The sequence below is a fragment of the Heterocephalus glaber genome, unplaced genomic scaffold (assembly GCF_053883595.1).
Source record: "Heterocephalus glaber isolate CG9 unplaced genomic scaffold, H.glaber_assembly_v1.0 deba00001606, whole genome shotgun sequence".
Classification (NCBI taxonomy): domain Eukaryota; kingdom Metazoa; phylum Chordata; class Mammalia; order Rodentia; family Bathyergidae; genus Heterocephalus; species Heterocephalus glaber.
The window spans coordinates 34,804,399-34,825,397 of record NW_028258377.1 but is presented as its reverse complement, the minus strand read 5'-3'; the positions used below and the strand labels follow the sequence as shown (position 1 = coordinate 34,825,397).

Below are 20,999 nucleotides of genomic sequence, written 5' to 3'. Positions count from 1 at the left end.
CCATGGCTGCTCAAGTCCATTATGGCACTAGTTATGGCACTAGTATTTGCACATGATGTGTGCTCATCCTCCTGTATGCTTTACATCATCCCCAGATTATTTATGCCTAATGCAGTATAAGTGCTATGTACATAGTTATTAGAGTGCACTGGTAAGGGACTAATGATAAGAAAAAATAGGTACAGAAAAAAAACTTAAATATTTTCCATCTACACTTGGTTGCATCCACGGATACAGAACCTGTGGATAGGGAAGAGAGTCTAGGACATCAATTTGTGATATCTTAAGGAGAACTTGTATCCACATTTTTCTTCAGTCAGTCAATAACATGACCAAACTTAACACCTAATTTGAGAAAGGCAAGTGTTGTCTGATTGGGAAAAATCCCGACTAGAAGTCAGGCAACTGGGTTTTCTAGTTTGATATTTACTGGCTGTAAATATCAGAGCAAGCCACTTAATCCTTGGTAGCTCATGTGGGTTCGTTTTCAATGCAGTGCTCTCAGCATGCTTTGCTGAGACCACAGATTGAAAGAGCAGAAATAAAAGGTGATTCATTGGATGAGTGTTCACAGCTCTGGAAATCAGCCCCAGGCCAGGGGAGATACAGATAGAGTGGGACTTGGGTTCTGGTGGTGCCATCTGGTTTCGAAGATCCAGGGCCTCTCATCCTTGATAACTTTCTTTCTTCCTTCATTTTTATCCTTGCACCTTCCTCAGCAGATCCATTCTAATGGAAGATGAGTTTTGCTGGTTTAGGGCAGCCTTGCCTTGTCATTGTGGATTTCAGTACGCTTTTGCCTGGACTGAGAGGTGCTGGTCAGATTTGTAGGTGTGCATTGTACTATGTGCTTGCTGCTTGGCTTGGGAAAACCCATGTGCAAATATGATTTTCAGTGGAAAAGAATAGAAACAAATAAGATAAAAAAGAAATAAAAGCTTCTTTACTTTCACCACACTCAGCAAATAGGAATTATGATAGGCAAAGGGAGAGTCTGGTTTCATTTAATACATAATTTACCTGCTATTCCTGGTAGTGATGGTTCCTTAAAAACCAGAAACAGATGCTTTGCAATTAGGGGAAAGGGTAGGAGCCAGAGGTTGGACAAAGGGGGAAAAGCTAAGAGCCCAATATCTCCCACATCCCCTCTGTTGGAGCATGTCCTTGCCTAACTGCCACCTCAAGTACAAGCCCTCAGCTTATTCCAAATCTAGCTCCAGAACTCAGCTCCTGACTGAGCCCCCTGACCCAGTGCACCTGACCGAACCTCCCCATGTGGCTAAGTCTGGGCCTGCCACATACCAACTTTTTAAATAAACCTTGGAAAACATCTTACCTCTCGAGATACGTCTCCTCTTTCATTTCATCAGAGCGGCATTTATCACAACCTCACTAATCCAAAGCTGCCCAGGGCTCAGGAGAGGAGTCCCAGAACCCAGGACCACCACACGAACTTGCCACATTATCATCCCTGTGCACCACAGTTGGAGTCCCCCTGGGAGTGTCCAGGTCACCGGCTCCTTTACAGAGGCCATCAGAGTGCTTTCTATCAAATTGAGACCTCAGCCATTGCCTTTGGGGCTTAGGAGTCCATTTCCTTTCCTTCCACATGTTAAGAACAAGAATCATCCAAGATGTGACAAAGCAGACCTGAGTTCAGACCTGTCCCCAACTTCTCCCAGCTGCTTTCCCATCTGTACCAGGGCTCAAGGTCAATGTCCCTGTCCTATTTACCCTACTGGACATTCAAAGAGGAAAGATATATGAAAGAATTGAAAGTCACATCCTGTACTTCGAGTTATTGTTACCTCTACCAAATTGCTAGCATTTCACCTTTCTTGCTGTCTAGTAGCAGAGGAGCGTAGAAGTTGGCAAACTATGTCCTACAGCCAAATTCAACCCATTGCTTGCTTTTGTAAACCAAGTTTTACTGAAACACAGTCAGTCTCATTTGTTTACATCTAGTCATTGACTGCTTTGGTGCCACACTGAATAGTTGCACACATGGCCCACAAAGCCTAAAATATTTACTATTTGGTCCTTGGTAGAAAATCTTTGCTCATACCTGGCAGGGCTAACCAGGGAGATGGCTCTAAACCTGAATGTTGTGTTTGGATTCTTCATCTACTCACTGACTGTGTTCTTTGGGGCAGGTTAATTAGCCTCGGTTTTCTGTCTACGAAATGAGAGCAATAACTGTAGCCCTACCCCATTCTCTTAGTGTAGCATTAAATGAGTAATTTCTGTAAAGTTCTTAGCATAGTCCTGGGCACACAGTGCATGCTCAGGCTGGCTGGTATTATTATGCAGGAATGAAAGCTTTGGTCTGGGACTTTCTGGGCCAGGGCAGCACAGCTCACAGCACAGGCCCTGAAGTGGGGCAGATCTGCATTCATATCCCAGCTCTTTCTCTTAACACAGGAAGGACTCAGGGAAGAGTAATGGATCTCCCTGAACTCCAGCTTCATCATGCATGAAATAGGAAAAAGAAATGAAAGTGTTGTTGTAAGGAATAAATGATGAAATGCACATGCAGTGCCTAGCGTAGGACTCCCCACATAGTAAACCCTCGAGAGGTGACATAAGGGGAATCATGAAGAAGCAGAAGAAGAGTGGCGTTTGTGGGAGTGGTGACAGCAGCCTAGAATGGAGAGTGAGCTGGAAGTCCCCAGGCCCAGCACTGCAGGAGGTGGGGGGCCTTCCTTGGGGTCCTTGATGCCCTTGACACCAGGGCTTGCGTATTTCAAATACGTGTGATTTAAATAAGTTCAAAAGTGAAGTTGGTCAGATAGTTGACTAATCAGAGGCTTGTTTCTAAGCCACTGATGGTGAGCCTAAGGCACGTGTGCCACAGAGGGCTGTTTGTATCATTGAAAGCTCTAAAAGGTTCGCCATCACTGTTTTAGGCCATAGTTCCTCAGGATTCCTGTTACATATGGTACCGACGATGTGTGATCCTCTTAGTTTGTGCTCTTGAGGTAAGTGATAAGTTAAGGCCAAGAGGGAGAGCATGCATTGCTGTGTCACTGTGTGGAATATCTCTGAAAGATCCTCTTCACGTACTGATGTACGAGTACACAGAGATGCTAAGAAGTTTGCTGTGTGCTGCTTTCGAACCCCACGGATGTGCTCAGGGTTGAGTTGTGTAATGGGGTGTGAACCTCCTTGCCTAGGGAGCGTGGCTGAGGAGTCTGAAGGCAGGAGGTGGACACATGTAGGCTGGCTAGGCTAATGTCAGACTGAGTACACAGCTCGCATGCCCCACTGGCCTGCATGTGAGTGACCACTTGAGTTCAGTGCATGGTGCACAGGGCTTGGTATGTCTCCCAGGCTGTGGATGCTAGGCGATCAACCTCATTTAGAAGAATGCATGTTGAGAGTTTGTAATAGCTAAATCTTGGAAACAACCCACATGCCCATGAACTGATGAATGAAAAACAAAGATATGGGGTTTTTCTTGTATAACTGAGTACTCTTCAGCCAAATAAGGATAAACTTGAGACATTTCTACTTAAATGGATGCACCATGAAACCACACATAATTAATCAAACACACATGTGTAAATATTGCATTGTCTCTCTGGTGTGAGAAACTGAAAGCATCATAGGGACCAAAAAGTATAATAGATACTGTGGAATAAGACATTGTTCAAAATCATACCGAGTGTGGGAGACTTTGTTAATAATTAAAATGTTTTCTGCCAAAAAAAGGTATAGAAGAATGCAAAACAAGTAACATCACCAATTATTTTGTTTATTCCTTAACCAACTCCGTAGAAGATTCTGTATATTGTAGGCACCAGGAAAAATGATAGACTTGAGGGCTTCTACCTTCAAAGAAGCCTCTAAGCTCATACTTCAGTTGCAGGTGAAAAGATACAGACACACCAAGTTGTTTGATAATATAAAACTAATGAGTCCATGCAATGCAAGAAATGTTAAGGAAGAAAGGTGGGACCAAGAAGAGTCTCAATGGATCATCCAGGTGAATGATTTACATTTATGCCTTCATTCAACTCCAAAGATATTACATAGTGGTTGTGCAAAACCCTACAGCAGTGGTTGCCAGGCTTTTTGGCACAAGGGACCAGTTTTGTGGAAGACAATTTTCCTGGAGATGAGGAAGGAGAGAATTTTTTTGTTTCTTTGCTTTACCAGTATATGTTTGCATTGCATAACAATTATACTTCCCAGCACTAGGGTCTGCACCTCAGCTCCATCTCAGATCATCAGGCATTAGATTCTCATAAGAATTTGGCAACCCAGATCTTTCACATGTGCAGATAACAGTTGGGTTTGCTCTCCTAGAAGACTCTGATGCCACTGCTGATGTGACGGGCAGGGAGCTCAAGAAGTTACGGGAATGAGAAGGAGCAGCCGCAAATACACGTGAAGCTGTGCTTGCTCGCCAGCCACTCAGCTCCTGCTCTGCGGTCAGATTTCCATCAGGCCATGTACTGGTACTGGTCCATGGCCTGGAGCTTGGGGACCCCTGCCATACAGGATTTGTAAAGAAAATATAACCTTTATGAGGGCAAGGGCATCATCTGTCTTATTCACTACTATATTTCACAATGTCTAGCCCATAAAAGGCAACAAGGCCAGAATTAGTTGTATTTGCTTATTTAACGCTCAGGGCTTAGAAATACATAACATTTATGGCGCTTCTAACGTGGCCTTGGACTGTGCTAGCAATTAGAGATTTGGTGGTTTGAGAGGCCCAGCATGCATCCTGTCTCTGTTCATAGCACCTTCACTTTTCTTTGGCTGCCATCTTACTAAGATAGCTAGTTATTCCACTTGCTCGGACCGTGGGTGAGCAAGGCTACTGCAAGTGTCTGCAGCAACGGTGCCATCATGAAGGGACAGTCAGTGCAATCCTGGCATCTGGTTTCCCAACGCTGCTGCATTTTCTATCTTCACTCAGCCCCATTGTTTTCACCCGAGACTCCCTCAAAGCCTGACAAAAACTTCTTTTGTCTTCAGCCAGCTTCCATTGATAATTGTTCTTGCAGCCAAAGAACCAAACTAAACTAATATGAAGCATATTTGTTAGATAAAAATTAACAGACACACACTTTCATTGACATGTAAAAGAAAAATGGAGACCCATAGTTTACAGCTAGGATGAGGGTCCTCAAGACAGAGGAGGCATTTGAGCTGAACCTGCAGGGAGTGGAAAGGATCTAGAGAGAGAGAAGGCAGAGGTAGGCAGGCTTTCCAAACAGGAGCAGGAACCTTCAGGCTGAAGCATCCAAGGACCAAGAGAATCTATGTTTGAACCCAAGGAACTCACTGAGCACTCGTGTCCACAGTCCCATTGCATTTATCACAAGTTGTTCCCTTTAGCACTTTCCAAGTCATCCCATCAAGTCACAGCAGGCTGTGACCCTACTGTATCTCTTATCCGCTAATCACCTGTAGGACATGAGCACTGGAAGTCTTGGGAGATCAGCTAATACCAACCTCATAGCAAGTGACATGCTAGAGCTCTGCCAGCACCCACACGGCACGTGGAGTGCCATACACCTCAGCCCAGTGATGGCGAACCTTTCAGAGACCGAGTGCCCAAACTGCACCCCAAGCCCACTTATTTATCACAAACTGCCGACACTGCAATGAAACCTGAATACTCAGGTTTTAGTTTAGAAAAAACAACTGTTATCTGAGGTTTCGCTGCTGGCGTGACTTGGCTCATGTGCCGACAGAGAGGGCTCTACATGCCTGCTGCACCTCACGTGCCATAGGTTCACCCCCACCACCTTAGAGCATTACTCTTACTCAGAATTATGACTTCCTCCTTTTTATCTTCGTGTCTACTGCTTTTCTCCTTTCTCTCCGTATCAAGTGCACAGGGCCTTTTACTTTTGTTTCTGACACAAATCAGTCAGGTCCTGAGTCCTGTTCAGAGCTTTGGTTCCTTCTGCCTGAAACTCCTTCTCGAATCCTTTACCTGGCCAGCTCCTTGGGGCTTATTTCTTGAGGCTTAAATTAGTGCTACAGAGCAGAGCTCCTCAACTCCCCTCACTAAAGTAGCTCTGCCAGTCCCATTCCCATCTTGCTCTATTTTCTTTGTAGCCCTTGAAAAATGATCTTTTTTATTTGCAGGTCATCTCTCTCCTCTTCTAAAGCCTGAGCTCCATGATTGTAGGGACTTTTTTTATTCTGTGCTGGCACCAGCTTGCTGTCAAACAGTTAATGCACTTTCCCTAAACATTTGTTGGATGGCAGGATGAATAGATAGATGGAGAGATGAAAAGATGGAGAGAAGAGATGGAAAATCCTCATCTGTAGAACTATACACACCTAGTGAGTATAGATGCTCTAGTACAGATGGAAGGCAGCGAGGGAGAAACAGAAGGGAAGAGAAGGAGAGGTGACAGGAAGAAATGACTGACTTCATGTAAACTCTGTTGCCCAGATGGTGCAGATACAGCTCAGAGAGGGGGAGGGGCTTGTTCACAGAGCCAGGATTGCTTCTTGGCAGTGACTTCTTCAAAACCATGCCAGGCACTTAAAGATTTTTGCAACAGCAGAAACAGAGCTGAATCAGTCTGTTGCCCTTCCACACCCCTGGCCCTCAGTCTTGTATGTCAGCCCACTCTGTGAGCCTAAATCCCCGCCTTGCTTCCATTCTTAGCCTTATGCGCAGTGTTCAGTCTCATCGGCTTGCACTGCATAGTAATTCATACCCTGGTTTATAATAAACACACAAATCCAAGTGGGGGAGGGCGGCTCCTCTTCTACGTCTCCGTTACAGTTATTTCACAGCTGAGCTCTAAGGCCTAGGTGAGGGGAGTTCACAGGAAGCTGAGTTGAATGCAAAACCAAAGGAAATGCACCACCATACAATGGCTGAACTTCTCCAGTCCTGTCAAGGCCCTGGGCATTTTGGTCTCCAGGCACCCCAGGGCCGTGCCACACCCCTTGCTCCAGGGTTGCCCTCTCTCTGCCCTCAGCACCTTTAGATAATCTGGTCTTTCCCTGTGGAAGTAGACCCAAGGTGCTCAGCACCGGCCTGGCCTGTAGTAAGCACTCAGCAAACACTGGCTCTAAGTTCAGTTGTGCTCACGCGATCCACAGTCTGACCCATAGCCCTCTCTAATCACCCTTTATTTCTTTGAAGCAAAACTTATTAACCTGATATGGAAGCTCTGAGAAAGCCTAGGTCATGTCTGTCATGTGTCATTGTAGTATCCCAATTTTCTGGCAAAATTAATTTCTGATAGCCAGTAAATATTTGCTGAATTTATTAAATCAGTGATAAGGCTTTATCTCCTAAGTGAGAGAGAAGCCCTGGACGTGTCTCAGGATCTTAAATAAATGTGACATGGTTTAGGGGGTATGGGGACCATTTGTATCTATTACAATAATTCTTTGCATGTCATGTGGAGCTAGGATTATAAAAAGCGGACAAAAGGATACTCTTATTGTCTTCTGAGTGATAAAATGAGTATATTTAATGTCAAAACATTGGACAGATGATCAAGACTTCGACTCCCACAAATAAAGATAGAATTGTTCAAGGAGAGGATCTAAAAGTACTCCCACCCATGTGTGCTCCCCTTCTGTCCCCAAAAATGAAACTGTTCATCACCTCATTATCCACTATTTACCAGGAACCTGACACGTTTCTGGGGCCTGAGGCCTGGAGCTAAGGAGAAATGTCGGTAGGAGAGGCCTTAGATGGAGTGACAGTAAAAAAGAAGTAGCTAATACCAGGAGTTCCCTCCCTGGGAGGGAGCTGTCAAGGCCAGTGCCCAGGGCGGGGAGATTTATTGATAATAAGTGGATGGCGCCCTAGCAAAGAGGTTTGAGGGAACCGAGGCTACCATTGGACAGCCTGCACCGTGCATCAGTTTTCCTGCCCCTGGCAGCTCCTGCTTGCTACTTCCCAAGAGGGAACGCCTGGCCTCATTTCTTGCTCTCGCTAATCTTTGGACACATTCTGCCACCGAACCCCGTGGAGGCAAGGATCTCAGAATCTGACACTCTGGAAGGATTCCCTGAACACGCTGCCTTTTCTCTCCCTCTGCCAGGTCCTTGCCTTCACCATTCCTTTTTCCTGGAATACCCCTGTATGCACGAGTAACTCCTCCAAACACCCTCACCCTCTACTGGGTGATTCCTGCTTATCTTTCAGGTTTGAAGCAGGCCCTTCATCTGGGAAGGCTCTTTTGAGGTCCCCAAAGGCTGGGGGTTAATTTGACCAGCCTGAACCCTGAACTCATCCTTGCCGCAGCACTTAGACTCAATTACTAGTGTCTGGTTAGTCGTCCAACTATCTCTAACTATCCAGGTGATGGTACTGGAGGCTAGGGGCTTGCCCGGAACACCAGTGCATTCCCAGTGCCTGTCACAGTGTCTCACCAGGAAGAGATGCCAGCTGTGGAGCGGTGGATGAATGGGCCAATGCATGGATGGGCAAAGAAAAGAAGAAATGTGTGTACATATGCTTTTCTCAGAGAAGAGAGAGGAAGATGTCCAACACCACCAAGGATTTTATATTTGTATCTCCATGGACCCCAATGCAGTAATGCCTGTTTAACTGGCATCAGAGAAGGCTGTGTGCTACAAAGGAAAGGGTTTCCAAGAAGCTGAAGCTGAGCCCTATGCCAAGAGAGTTCTCCCCCATCACTATGGATGGAGAAGGTGACATATCACCCACATTTAGAGCTCAATCTCTGTAGCCAGAGTGGCAGAGTTCAGATCTCAACCTTGCCTTACTACTCTGGTCCCGGGTCTCATTTCCCCAGCTGGAACCTACTTCTTGGAATGAAAGGAGTTAATGCAGGGAAACACCCTTCAGAAGTGTCTGGTATTCGGTAGGTTCTCAAATGGAAGCTCCTAATTATCACTATCAGAAATGACCACATGCACTGCTGCATTCCTACCCACTGTATCTCACACATTCTCCAGCCTCCTCGGAATCAACCTATACGGCTTAGTCTGTGACAAGGCCAGGGCATTACCGGTTATGATCCCACTTCGGAATGCTCCATTTCTCCCCTCCTGTTTGCCCTACCTGACAGTGCCTCCTCCACCCGGATTCCTCATCTCAACTTTTCTCTACTAGATAATTAATTTGCACAGCAGGTTAAAAACTGTACCTTAAATAAAACTCAAGAGTCCAAAAGCATCTAGATGTAGTGCTGGCCTTTTGTTAGGACAGAATTCAAGAACCCAGACCTTTATCTATTTTCTGGCATTGAAAAAAATGCACTGGAAGTTGCTAAGAGTTTGCCCAGTAAATAATAAAGTGTTATAGAATCAGGAAACACTTTCCAGTCAATTAGACTAGAATGCAGGATGTTGGAGCCTGAAGTAGCCTCAAACATCAGAGCTTAAACCATTGTTTTACAGATGGCAAAACTCCCATGAGACTGTGGGATTCGCTGAAGGTCACACAAGTATGCTCTGTAATAATTAAACCAAAAAGAGAATCCTCCAGGTCCTCCAGTATCTAGTCTAGTACTTTTTCTGCAGAACCACGTTATCTCTTTTGATTGAATATTTATTATGATAGACTCAAAGAAATTCCTGACAACTACTAATTATATTTCTCTACACAACTGCTTGCTGACTACCTTCCCCACAAGCCTTGGTCCTACGGAATCCATTCTCTCTCTCTCTCCCTCCTTCTCCCTCACCCTCTCTCCCCCATCCCTTGGGTTTAGCTGAAATGAGACGGCATGAAGGTCAGATGTTCAGTAACTCTGGGAGGCAAGTCCACCCAAGGAAATCTGGGCCAGGCTACCTCTAAGCCATGCTCTTTTAGGGAACAGTGGGACAGACGCCTCAAAGGTGAAACACGTATGTGAAAGGAAGACAGACTTGCAGAAGGAAAACTAGGGAGATGATTTGAGAAGGAAAAAATTCTGGCATGCTATGTGTCTAAAGATTTGATCATATCAGTCTGCTTATATCCCTTCCACCCTCATCCTAGCTTTTCTTTCTCCACTTTAAAAGTACTAGCAAGAAACACCAGCTATGAGGACCCCAGAGGACCAGCTGAAAGTGTGAAACCAGGAAGGTGCCACAAGGGAATAGACGTGGAGCATCAGATTTACGCCCCACGGTATAATATTTCATTGCAGCAAGGGGAGAGACGAGATCCCAAAAATACCTTAGAGAGCATATTATAACACTCTGACAGGGTTTATGGCCTCCCCGTATAAACTTACTCGGAAAGACAGATTGTGTGTTTTAACAAATCTATATTTAACATAAGGAGGATAATATACAACGCATGCTTCCGGGTAAAGAAATTCATATTTATGTAAATCTTGATCCTAGTGATTATGATAGACATTTTAAAACAGTGCCTCTTGTGGGCTGTGAGTGGAAAGAGTGTCTTCACCAAGGAGAGAGAGAAACAGTGTGAGTGGTGGAAGAGAAACAGCTGCCTTAGAGCAAAGCTCCCAGGACAAAACAGCAGGAGGTCCAGGGGACACAGTGCACTCACTCCCCTGTGGGTCTGGCTCCTCTTCATCCCCTGCTGTGGATCATGTGGCCCTCTCATTGAGATCTGTCATTCATTTATTTATTAGATATTCACTAATTATCTACAATGTTCCAGACACCCTGCTGGCTTTAGGGTACAAACACGATCCCTATTTTCAGGGACTTTATATCGATGTGGATGGTACATACAAATAAACCAGGAGAGTTATTTTGGATGATACTGGACTAGGACTGAGGGGGGGCTAGGACAGGTGAGGGCTCAGAGACAGATGGGGCTGAGGAAAGAGGACCTGTCCGAGGAAGCGAGGCTGGAGGCAGACCGCTGCACGGAACTCAAGGAACGGCGCTGCGAGCGGGAAGGAAACAGCCGGTGCACAACCTCCCGGGCAGCCCCACACGGACCCCTGAGCGTCACGGTGAATGCCAGCTTGGGTAGAACACGAATCAGGGAGAAGAATGTGCAGGGCAGAAGAGGTCAGTGAGGCAGGTTGTTCAGGATCGGGTGTGTGGAGAGTCCTCCCAAGAGCACCTATAATGGGAAATCTCAAAACCACAAGAGGCCTCATCTAAAGAAGTGAAACACTGTTTTGGTTTTGATGTTTCATCAGTAAGATCCCTCTGGATTCTGAGTAGAGAATGGTTTCCATTGCTCAAAACCAATGCCACAAAGTTGAGGGCCATGCATACCACATTCAGACCCTGGGAGTAGAGATCGGAATAAAGCAGACATTCCATTGGGTTCTAGTTTCACAGAGCACTCAGTCAGTGGCCCAGGCACCTTAGAAGGGATTCGGTGACCAGTAGCTAGAAGTATGGAAGCAGATGGCAATAGTTACTGCCAGGTTTACTGTAAATGGAACGTCCAGTTTCAATGGGAGTTGGATAATTACTTGGGAGGTTCCGTTGGGATTCCTGTTATCTCCAGGGAATAACTGAGAGAGAGCTGGGACTCAGACTACGCGGACACTAGTCATCGATCAATTGTGTTCTTTAGCGGGCACGACTCCAGTGACTTTCAGTTCCATGCTAAAAGTGTTAACCAAAAAGCGTTCTGGAGCAAACATATTTGGCAAAATCTAGATTCAATTTGTCCAGAATTCCTCACAGTCTTTTATCCAGTAAGAGTGTAGTATGTAACTCTAAGACTGGAACTAGGTTTGTACCATGTCTCAAACTTATTTTATCATAGAAGACTTCTGTTTTGAAAAGATCAACCTGTAAGACTTGTGTCTCATGGGATACATCATCATGGAGACCCTAAAGCCACGTGGGCCCCGGAAAGCAGCCAATATGGTAAAGAGACCAAGGACTTAAAAGCATTAACTTTATTATCTTAAAAAATAATACCTAATAATATCCAAATCCCAGGGATGTGATAAGGAATAAACAGCCTCATGTATGTGAAAGGCCTACAAAGCAGCCTAAAATACTCTTACTGTGAGGATGACAGATTGTCCTCACTATTCACATTGGAAGGATCATTTTCTGGCTTTGCGCTGGTCCCCTTGCTGAGACAAACACTGTGAACTCTCCATCCTGTACAGTAGCCAAATGGAGTTTAGGAACTGACTAGCCTAGGGTTTCGTCCTTTGCTTTGGTTATTAGCACATTGTTCTAAAAAGTAATGTAATCAACAAAAAAACAAAAATCAGCAACTGCAGTGGGATCCCACAAAATGATCCTGGTGAGATGTTCACACAGCTAAGTTATAACTATGGCTGGTACATTGAAGGGGGCCTGAAAATCAGCAACCAGGATGTGCGAACACAAATGAGTATCAGCAGAGAAATGTATACCAAGAGCTCAGGGCCAAGCTGGGAAAATCAGCACTTGTCTTCTTAATCAGGTATCAGACACCTTTCTCTAGTACCAAAATTTTTTAAATTTTGCCTTGAAGTGATGGGCAATAGAAGGAAAAGATTGCTGCATAAGATATCTTTCTAACTCAGATTTAACCCAGCTGTGCTATTTGAATGTGTCTATTAACATTCTGATCCTTGGTTTTCTCCTTTAAAAAATGACCCATAACCTTAACAGGGTCATTACAGAGACAAAGTAAAATAATATATGAAAATGTTTTGTATACCTGGTTACTGTAACAAATAACTATGATAATGACATCTGGCAGGTAACGGGCACCTAATAAACTTCACATTTAGAGAGATGGGAATTGGGACAGACAAATGTGTGAGTAGGGTGGACAGATGGATGGATGGATGGACAGATGGACAAATTAGTTGGGGAGTTGGATGAGTAGATGGATAAAGAATAGATAGCACATGGGTGATGGGCTGGGTGATAGTTTGGTGGGTGAATTTGTTTTCAAGCTACCTAACAGTTTGTTTACAGCATCTTCTGTTCATTAACTCTTGTCTTCTTCTCTTCTAGTCTGTTCCCAGTTCTCCAAAGGAGTCTACGCCATCTTTGGGTTTTATGAACGAAGGACCGTCAACATGCTGACTTCCTTCTGTGGAGCCCTCCATGTATGCTTCATCACGCCAAGCTTTCCTGTAGACACTTCCAATCAGTTTGTCCTCCAGCTGCGCCCTGAACTGCAGGATGCCCTCATCAGCATCATCGACCATTACAAGTGGCAGAAATTTGTCTACATTTATGATGCTGACCGGGGTAAGCCAAGGACTATCAGAAACTGTTAAAGGATGGAGAGAAAGTCATCAGCAGGAAGAAGAATCATGCCTCATTGCCTCCTTGAAAAGCAGGGGGAAATGATCCAAAATGCTTTATTTCTGTGGACTGATTCCTTAGTAGCTAATCTGAAACTCACAGTGTGGAAACAGACCCTTTGAGAGAGTAATCTTCTTAGTGTATCATGTCACTCTACAGTTCACCAAGCTCCCATGGCTCCTGAGTCCCAGGGCCTCAATCAAGTGGGTCGTTTCTGGTGGCCTGGTTGTTAGCAATGTAGACAGCCTGGATCTGAATCCTAACTTCTCTCCTCTTCAACTCTGCCTTTGGGCAGCTCTTTATATCTTAGTTTCCCCACTTACGTAATGAGGATAAAATCCATGATGCCGTGATGTTTTCATCTCTATAATGATGATAAAAACAGTCTCTACTGTAAAAATGTTTTGTGAAGATTAAATGAGATAATGACTAGAAAGGGTTTGTTCAGTGCCTGATACGTAGTAAATGCTCGAGATCCTTGATATATGTCAGCTGCTATCATCACGACCGTCATCACTGCCATCACCATCATAATGGTCACCATCAGTCCTCTCCAGCCTTTGTAACTCTGCCTCCTTTAAATTTCACAACCCATTTTCCAAGTGTTTCCTACACTTTTTTCTGCTCCGTATCTCTATATCTCTACTAATGCTATCCTCATTTTGTGCAATGTGTTTCCCTTCTCAAGTCTACCTAGAGAAACCCTTCCCCTGTTCAGCAGCTGGTTAAATTCCACTTTCCCTACAGCCTGATCCTCTAGATGGGAACTCAGTTTTCTCTTGTCCTGGCTCCTACGGTGTTTGCTTGCACTATCCACCTTCCCCTTGTATGCTAGTTTTAGATGGGAAGGAGCCATCAGAGACACCATAAGTGCCTCTTCCTTTGATTTTCCCTACCCTCTCCCTATTTTGATGATTTTCCTTCTTAGAAAGCAGCCATCATGCTAGGAAGAGAGTGTCACCTGGAGATGTTCTCTTTCAGCCTTGTGGCATAATAAAGCTTCAGGCTGGAAACAGCAAAGTCAGAAAAATGTAACTTTGCCCATAGGGGTCGATAGAAGAACCCACTCTCTCTAAAGGGCATGAGATACCTCAGAACCCCAAGCTCTGAGCTCTATCATTTGCTAGCTGTGTGGCTTCGAACTAGTGACTGCATCTCTCTGAGCTTCAATTTCTACATCTGTAAAATAAGAATGACAATAGTATCTACAACCAAATTAAAGAGAGGAAAGCCACAGAATAGTGTCAGGTATATAGCAAAGTTTTATTAAATGTGAGGTTCCAACCTATCAAACAACTTGCACTGAAAATGAAACAAATAAGGAGGCATAACAGGATTAGTCTACAGAGGATTCTTGAGACCAGACACCATGGTCACTATAGATGGGATTGGCAGTGTTACTGGGTATTGAAAGTGATAAACGTAAAAATTAATAATGCAAAAGCCAGTTAGGCATCTGTGGCAGGTAGAACGACACCCTTCCCTAACATATCCATTTCCTAATCCCTGGAACCTGAAATCTGTTTATGTTATGTGTCAAAGGGGAATTAAGACTACAGGTCAAATTAATGTTGTTAATTAGCTGACTTTTAAACAAGAAGTGTCCTGGATTACTCGGGTGGACACAGTCTAATCACAGAGGTCCTTAACTGTGAAAGTAAGGGGCAAGAGCATCAAGGTCAGAGTGATGAGAAGACTTGACAAGTATTTTTGGCTGCGAGGATGGAGGACACATAAGTCGAGGATGCAGGCAGCTTCTACAAGCCGGAAAGGCAACAAAATTGATTCTCCCCGAGAATCTCCAGAAAGCAACATACCCCTGCCAACACCTGGATTTTAATCCAGGAGGACCTAGCTCAAATGTCTGACCTCCAAAAGTATACAGTAATAAATTTTGTCATGTTAAACGACTAAGATGGTGGTAATTTGCAATGGCAGCCATGGGAAACTAATGCACCATCTAAGTCTCATAGGTAAAACAAAGCAGTACTGAGTACAAGGCTAAAATCCTTAGAAGGGTCAGACCCCGCCATGTATCAGATGATCACATTTAATCCTCATCCTGACATGGTGAGGTGGAAATTATTTACGCCACCACTTCACCGTTGAAGAAATTAAAGTTTGGAGAGATAAATGTACCCAGGCAAAGTAATTTAGCCAATATGGTAAATTTGACCTTCAGATTAGGTTGTGACCACTAATTCTACTGCCCACCATGCCCCGAGAACAGAAACATGATGAAGGCCCAGTGCCTGCACCGAGGAAGTTCAGACTTGCAGTGAGAGAAAGCGGGAGCCAAGGTGGGTGGAGAAACAAGGCTGGGAGAGAAGGAGGTGGGTGCTAGTGCAATGGGGCAGCACCCATGGGTGCTAATGGTCTGCCGTCTGTCTGCCCTGCTCATCCGGCCACCAGGTTTGTCCGTCCTGCAGAAAGTCCTGGACACAGCTGCAGAAAAGAACTGGCAAGTGACAGCAGTCAACATTTTGACAACCACAGAGGAAGGATACCGGATGCTCTTTCAGGACCTGGAGAAGAAGAAGGAGCGGCTGGTGGTGGTGGACTGTGAATCAGAACGCCTCAACGCCATCTTGGGCCAGGTAGCAAAGGCCAGAAAGGGCTCAGGGTGGGTGCTGGGACAGGCTGGGTACATTTTTGCTATGGAAGTTATAAGAGGATCCAGAGATGAAGCTGGATGCCTTCCATCTCACATCCTGTCAGTCATGAAATTTAACTCTGCAATTTGATGAAGAAACATAACCAACAGGAGTCTTGATAGGGGGCTCCAAACAGTTCTCAGATCAGTTGACCAAGACCTCTCCTCCAGGGTTTCTCTTTACTGATTAAAAAAAAATTACATTGCATTTTAGAGCTCGTGAAGTGCTCTCGTGTCGGGAATATCAGCTCCAGATCCCGATTCCTGCGTGCAGCCCCAGGCCCTGTTGCTCACTGACCTAGCATTTGGCATCTCATCCCTTTGGCCCTCTGACCTGTTTTAAGAGCCCAAGGAAGCAGCAGCCACCTACCTTTCTACTGTTTTCTTGAATGTATTCTTGCCTCTGAGGAGTGTATTGCACATGCATGAACAGGCACTGTACCCTCAACAGTTTTTAAGCAGCAATCTCTAAACTGTACATCCTCCCATCTCAGACCCAAAGCACATAGCTGGTGTGGATCAGTGGGCCTTTGTGTAGATCCCTAGCCTTTTAAAACTACACTGCTGTTCAGATAAATTAGCAAGGAAGAAGATTCGCAATCATTTTGTAACAGTGCCATATAATAAAAGATAGTGTTTTAGGCACTTGACAACATGACAAAGCTTGTTAATGGCCCTCAAGGCTCCTGGGGCCCCCATAGGGGACCTGTACACCAGCTCAGCAATCACTCAGAAGCCTCAGCCACACAACAGGCTGAGATTCTGAAAGTCACTGGATGCTTTAAGGCATTAACTCTGTGTGTTCTGCTGTATAAAGTATGCATTTGGCTTTTGCTCTTGAAAAAGGAAGTCGGCAAAAATTACTTCTGTTGAGATAGAAGCCCTTGGGCTGAAATCGGGCCCTTGAACTCCAGTGTTTAAGGGAGGTGGGTGGGACAGTGGTTAAGATCAGAGACCCTGGAACCGGACTGGCTGGGGTTCAAATCCCAGGCTAGTACTTAAAAGCTTTGTGACACTGGCTAGGTTGTTGGTCTTTCTACATCTCAGGTTCCTGCCCTGTGAAATGGGAATGATAACAATGATAGCAGCTTTAGGAAGCTCGTATGAGGACTAAGAGAATCAGTACATGTAAAGTACTCGCAGGAGAACCTGCCCAAAGTTCATGATGCATGTAAACATCTGCCTATTTTTGCTATTCATGGAGCCTGCTAGCACTGGCTTCCAGAATCGCTTCACTCTGAGGAGATAAATGAATTCACCTGCAGACACAGCATGAAGGCCCCTGCTCTACAAAACTGGTAAACAGATAAGATGAGATAGCAGATGAAGAATGAGACAAATGACATTGAGGTGTTTCTAATAGAGTCGTGACTTGTTCTGGGTTGTTCCGTGCTACTGTTTTTCAGCCTTTACACTACACTAGCTGTTATTCCAAGGCTAATCCCATTGATCCTCACATCAACTCTATAAAACAGCTTTTATGGATTTCTCTATTTTGAATATAAAGAAAAGAAGGATTACATTACCTGAGTTCTCACTGGTAATATATAAGAAAAGCAGGAAGTCATATCAACCTGGCCTTGGCCATAGGGCTCTAACTCTTAAAAACACAACTTTTCTGCTACTGTGTCTATAGCTACCTCCTCTGCAATTTACTTGCATGTTTCTGTCTCCAGCACCCAACTAGATTACAAGCTCTATGAGAACAGTGATTTTAGTTTTATTTCTTACCTGGTAGGTCAACAGTGCTTTGAACAGTGGATGGGACCAAGCAAGTATTCAATAGATATTGTCTAAGTGAATTGAAAGAATAAAGGCTCAATGAAGACTAAGAAAAAATATCTCAAATGTGAGATGGGTCTGAACTTCTACCAGTATCTTCAGGCTAGATAAGGGCCTGCAAGCTACAGGGATGGCTTGTAAGCTGGGGGGGCCAGAGGTCAAGGACTGGGGTTCACAAGCTGGCTCAGTGGGCCAAGTGGAGGATGCTAGGTGTCCAGTAGAGATGGGACAGACAGGTGAACACACAATCGTGAATATCCTTGGGAACTATTCTAAAGAGCTTGGGATTATTTTGTAGACAGTGGGAAGTCGGCAAAGGCTGATGAACAAGGAATATGGTTATTAAAATATAATGCTCTGTCAATATATAAGATACCATGTTGTATAATACAGTCATTAAGTACAGAATGAATTAAGGTGAGTACAGTCTTGGGGCTATCCATCATATTGCCCTGTTTTACTGTGTTTGTGGTGCTTCTCGCCTGCTGAAAGCTTGTTCATTTCTCTATTTATATATTTACCATCTGGTTCCCTCCTAAAATTGCTACGTGGCTCATTGAGGTCATGGGGACCTTGCTTCCCTTGTGTCCCCAGCACATAACACAGTGCTTGGCACATAATCTAAGTTCAATAAATATTTGTTAAACAGATTAATAAATCACAGAAGCTTTTATAGAGAAGGTGAGCGTAGACCTCGGCTATGGGCTATAAAGAATAAAGACAATCAGGGTGAATAGGGGAGGCCATTCAGGCGCAAAGATTGTGAATGAACGCAATCCAAAGGAAGTGAACTTTGACTTACTGAGGTCCATGACATGATTGCCCCCGTGTGAAACTTCATGTTCCACTTATAACACTTTTCTTGGCTTGCAAGCTGTGTGCATGTATCTACTTCCTTGTTTATTATGGACCTCCTCCTGTTAAAGTGTAACCTCCAGGAGGGTAGCACTGTGTGGACAGCAGAGTGCTGCAAACACAGTAAGTATCTGGTAAATATTTGCAAAACAAAGCTGACAAAGGAGGGAACATAGGCCGATGGATAGATAGGTGGGTAAATGGAAGTGAAGGTCAGTATTAGGTTGAATGACACAAAATTCCTATTATTTATCAGTAAAAAGACTTCAGTTCAATGACTTTTTCCATGTTTCAACCTGTACTTTCATCTTTCAGGAAATACATTTCTCTGTTGCCTTAATGTGGTGGGTTTTGAAAAATTGTTTATTGCTATTTTGTGTTTGTTAGAAGCTAAATAAGTTTTTGATAAAGGTATCTCATTGTTGAAAGGGCAGCAAACCATTTGACAAGAAGATGAAAAAGTAATGAAGAATTATAAATAAAACTATCATCCCAATAGTATTTGAGCTCCATGGCCTGGAAGTTCACAGTCTAGCCACTGGTTCAGAGCATTCATTGTGTGTGCTTGCATTTAATTATTCCCCACATAAAAAAATATGCAAGCTGCTATGCCCATACATCCAATTAAGTAGATGTCTGAATGTGGATTTTAATAACCTTAAAAATGTATTCAGTTAGGAAAGAAGCCTGAGTTCTTCTCCTATGTTTTATGTCTCCATGTAACAGTGCAGGGGGAGAGGTACCAAGCAGAGTATACTAACCCCAATTTGATGTTTAAAAAAAGCCAGAGAAAGAAATAGATCAAGTTAATCTCCAGGCTAGCTACAGCTATGGAAACAAGGTTTGCAATCTTAACTATTTTTTGCTGGGTGGTTTGTCTGGTTGCCCAAGCAAACCTCTGAGTAGTTCTTTGCACAAACATTTTTCCTTCGTGCAATGATTAGGGACAGTCTCCATGCAAAATGGAAGGGTATTTGGGGATCTTGGCACTTAATGATTAACAATAACCAGGCATCATATGAAGTTTCACTAGTCAGGCCTATACTGACTAGTGTCCAGACACTGCTACCAGAGTATTGTGAAATCTGAGCAAATCATTCCCCTCTTTGCACTTCAGCTTCCCAACTGTCCAATGCGAGGTTGGACCAGATGACCCTAACATCCCCTTCCCATTCCAAGCTGAATGATCTATTAATGTTGGAGTACCAAACTGGCTTTGGGAGATAAGCACAAAATTCAAGGGGAAAAAATAACATCCGTATATGGCTCATGCATGGAGTTCAAAGTTAAGACTATGGATGACATACATCATCCTCTACTTACCCATGTGACCATCCTAGCAGCAAACACTGGGATGACATTGGCAGGGCTTCCATGCCACAGAAGATTCCTGCCTCACCTCAGGAAGAGTCTCCACGTGCATGGGAGGCTTATGAAAGGAGTTCAGTGAGCATTCAGGTGGATTCTCCGGGTTACAACAATATCACTCTACCCGTGAAATCAGACAAAAGTGCTTTCAGATCAGGCACTTGCTGCTTAATTCCCAGGCAACTTTAAGGAGCTTAATTAACCTCACTGTGACCATTCTGCTTCTATAGAATACAGATACTAACAATGGCACTGCCCACGGATGGTAGGAATATGTAATTTATATACTTGGGATAGGGAAGAGCACATTACAAACCTCAGCATCAGTTAATTTATGAACTTATTGTTGCTGTTGTGGTGGTAGCTTTCATGGTTAGCATCACTGATGAGTCCCCTCCCACTGTGTTTTGTAGATTATAAAGCTGGAGAAGAATGGCATTGGCTACCACTACATGCTTGCCAACCTGGTGAGTAGAGCATTACACGCGATCAGCCCCTTCCACACTCGGGTTCCTAACTCTATTCCGGGGCCTTGAGTAGTGAGCCCAATATGGGTGCCGAGGGAAATTCAGAGCTGCAATACTAAGTCTTGGTAGTAATGTTCATGTTTCCCCTTCCATATCCCACTTTCAAGCCACAATCCACTGTTCATGAGTCGTGCTAGGAGGCAGCACGTTGGGGGCCAGGGCTTTATCAGCCTTCACAGTTCCCTCTTTATTCAGCTGCACCCCAGGACAAGAAAGACAAACTCACATCTTTGTTTGGATGAAAGATATCACGATCGCTGTTTCTGGCCTTCTATTTCAAACTCAGAAACATAAACATTTAAATCACAATTGTACTAATAATGGGAAATCTTTAGCCAGGAACACTCTATCAGCATGAGCAATGTTATGTCAATTTCATTTTGTTTCCTTTTTCTATATGGCACGGACAAGCCTGTCTTTTAAAAAATTGTTTTCATTTTAATGTATGGCAGTTCTTTTTATGAAGTGCAATTATTTTCCACATCACAGAGAAGAGCCGGTTCATCAAATCGTCTTTAATATGTATTGTTTTACCTAGCACCCGCAGTGTGCCGTTATGAACTTCCTGTTGTGATTCCTGTCAAGTCTATTTTTGCTTTGTCATGGTTTGCACATCTATTTTTTATAATGAAATTTGATTCTTCTAGCTCTTTTTTCTAAAGTCA

General features: G+C 44.0%; 1 protein-coding gene across 2 annotated transcripts in view; it reads left to right on the top strand.

Moving 5' to 3' along the window:
- Gria1 (glutamate ionotropic receptor AMPA type subunit 1) overlaps nt 1-20,999 on the top strand; it is a 309,950-nt gene that overhangs the window by 140,478 nt on the left and 148,473 nt on the right. For both annotated transcript variants that reach the window (XM_004836538.4, XM_004836539.4), the window contains exons 3-5: nt 12,853-13,092; nt 15,562-15,746; nt 20,221-20,274. In XM_004836538.4, the coding sequence (XP_004836595.1) occupies nt 12,853-13,092; nt 15,562-15,746; nt 20,221-20,274 (479 nt within the window). The remainder of the gene's footprint in view (nt 1-12,852; nt 13,093-15,561; nt 15,747-20,220; nt 20,275-20,999) is intronic.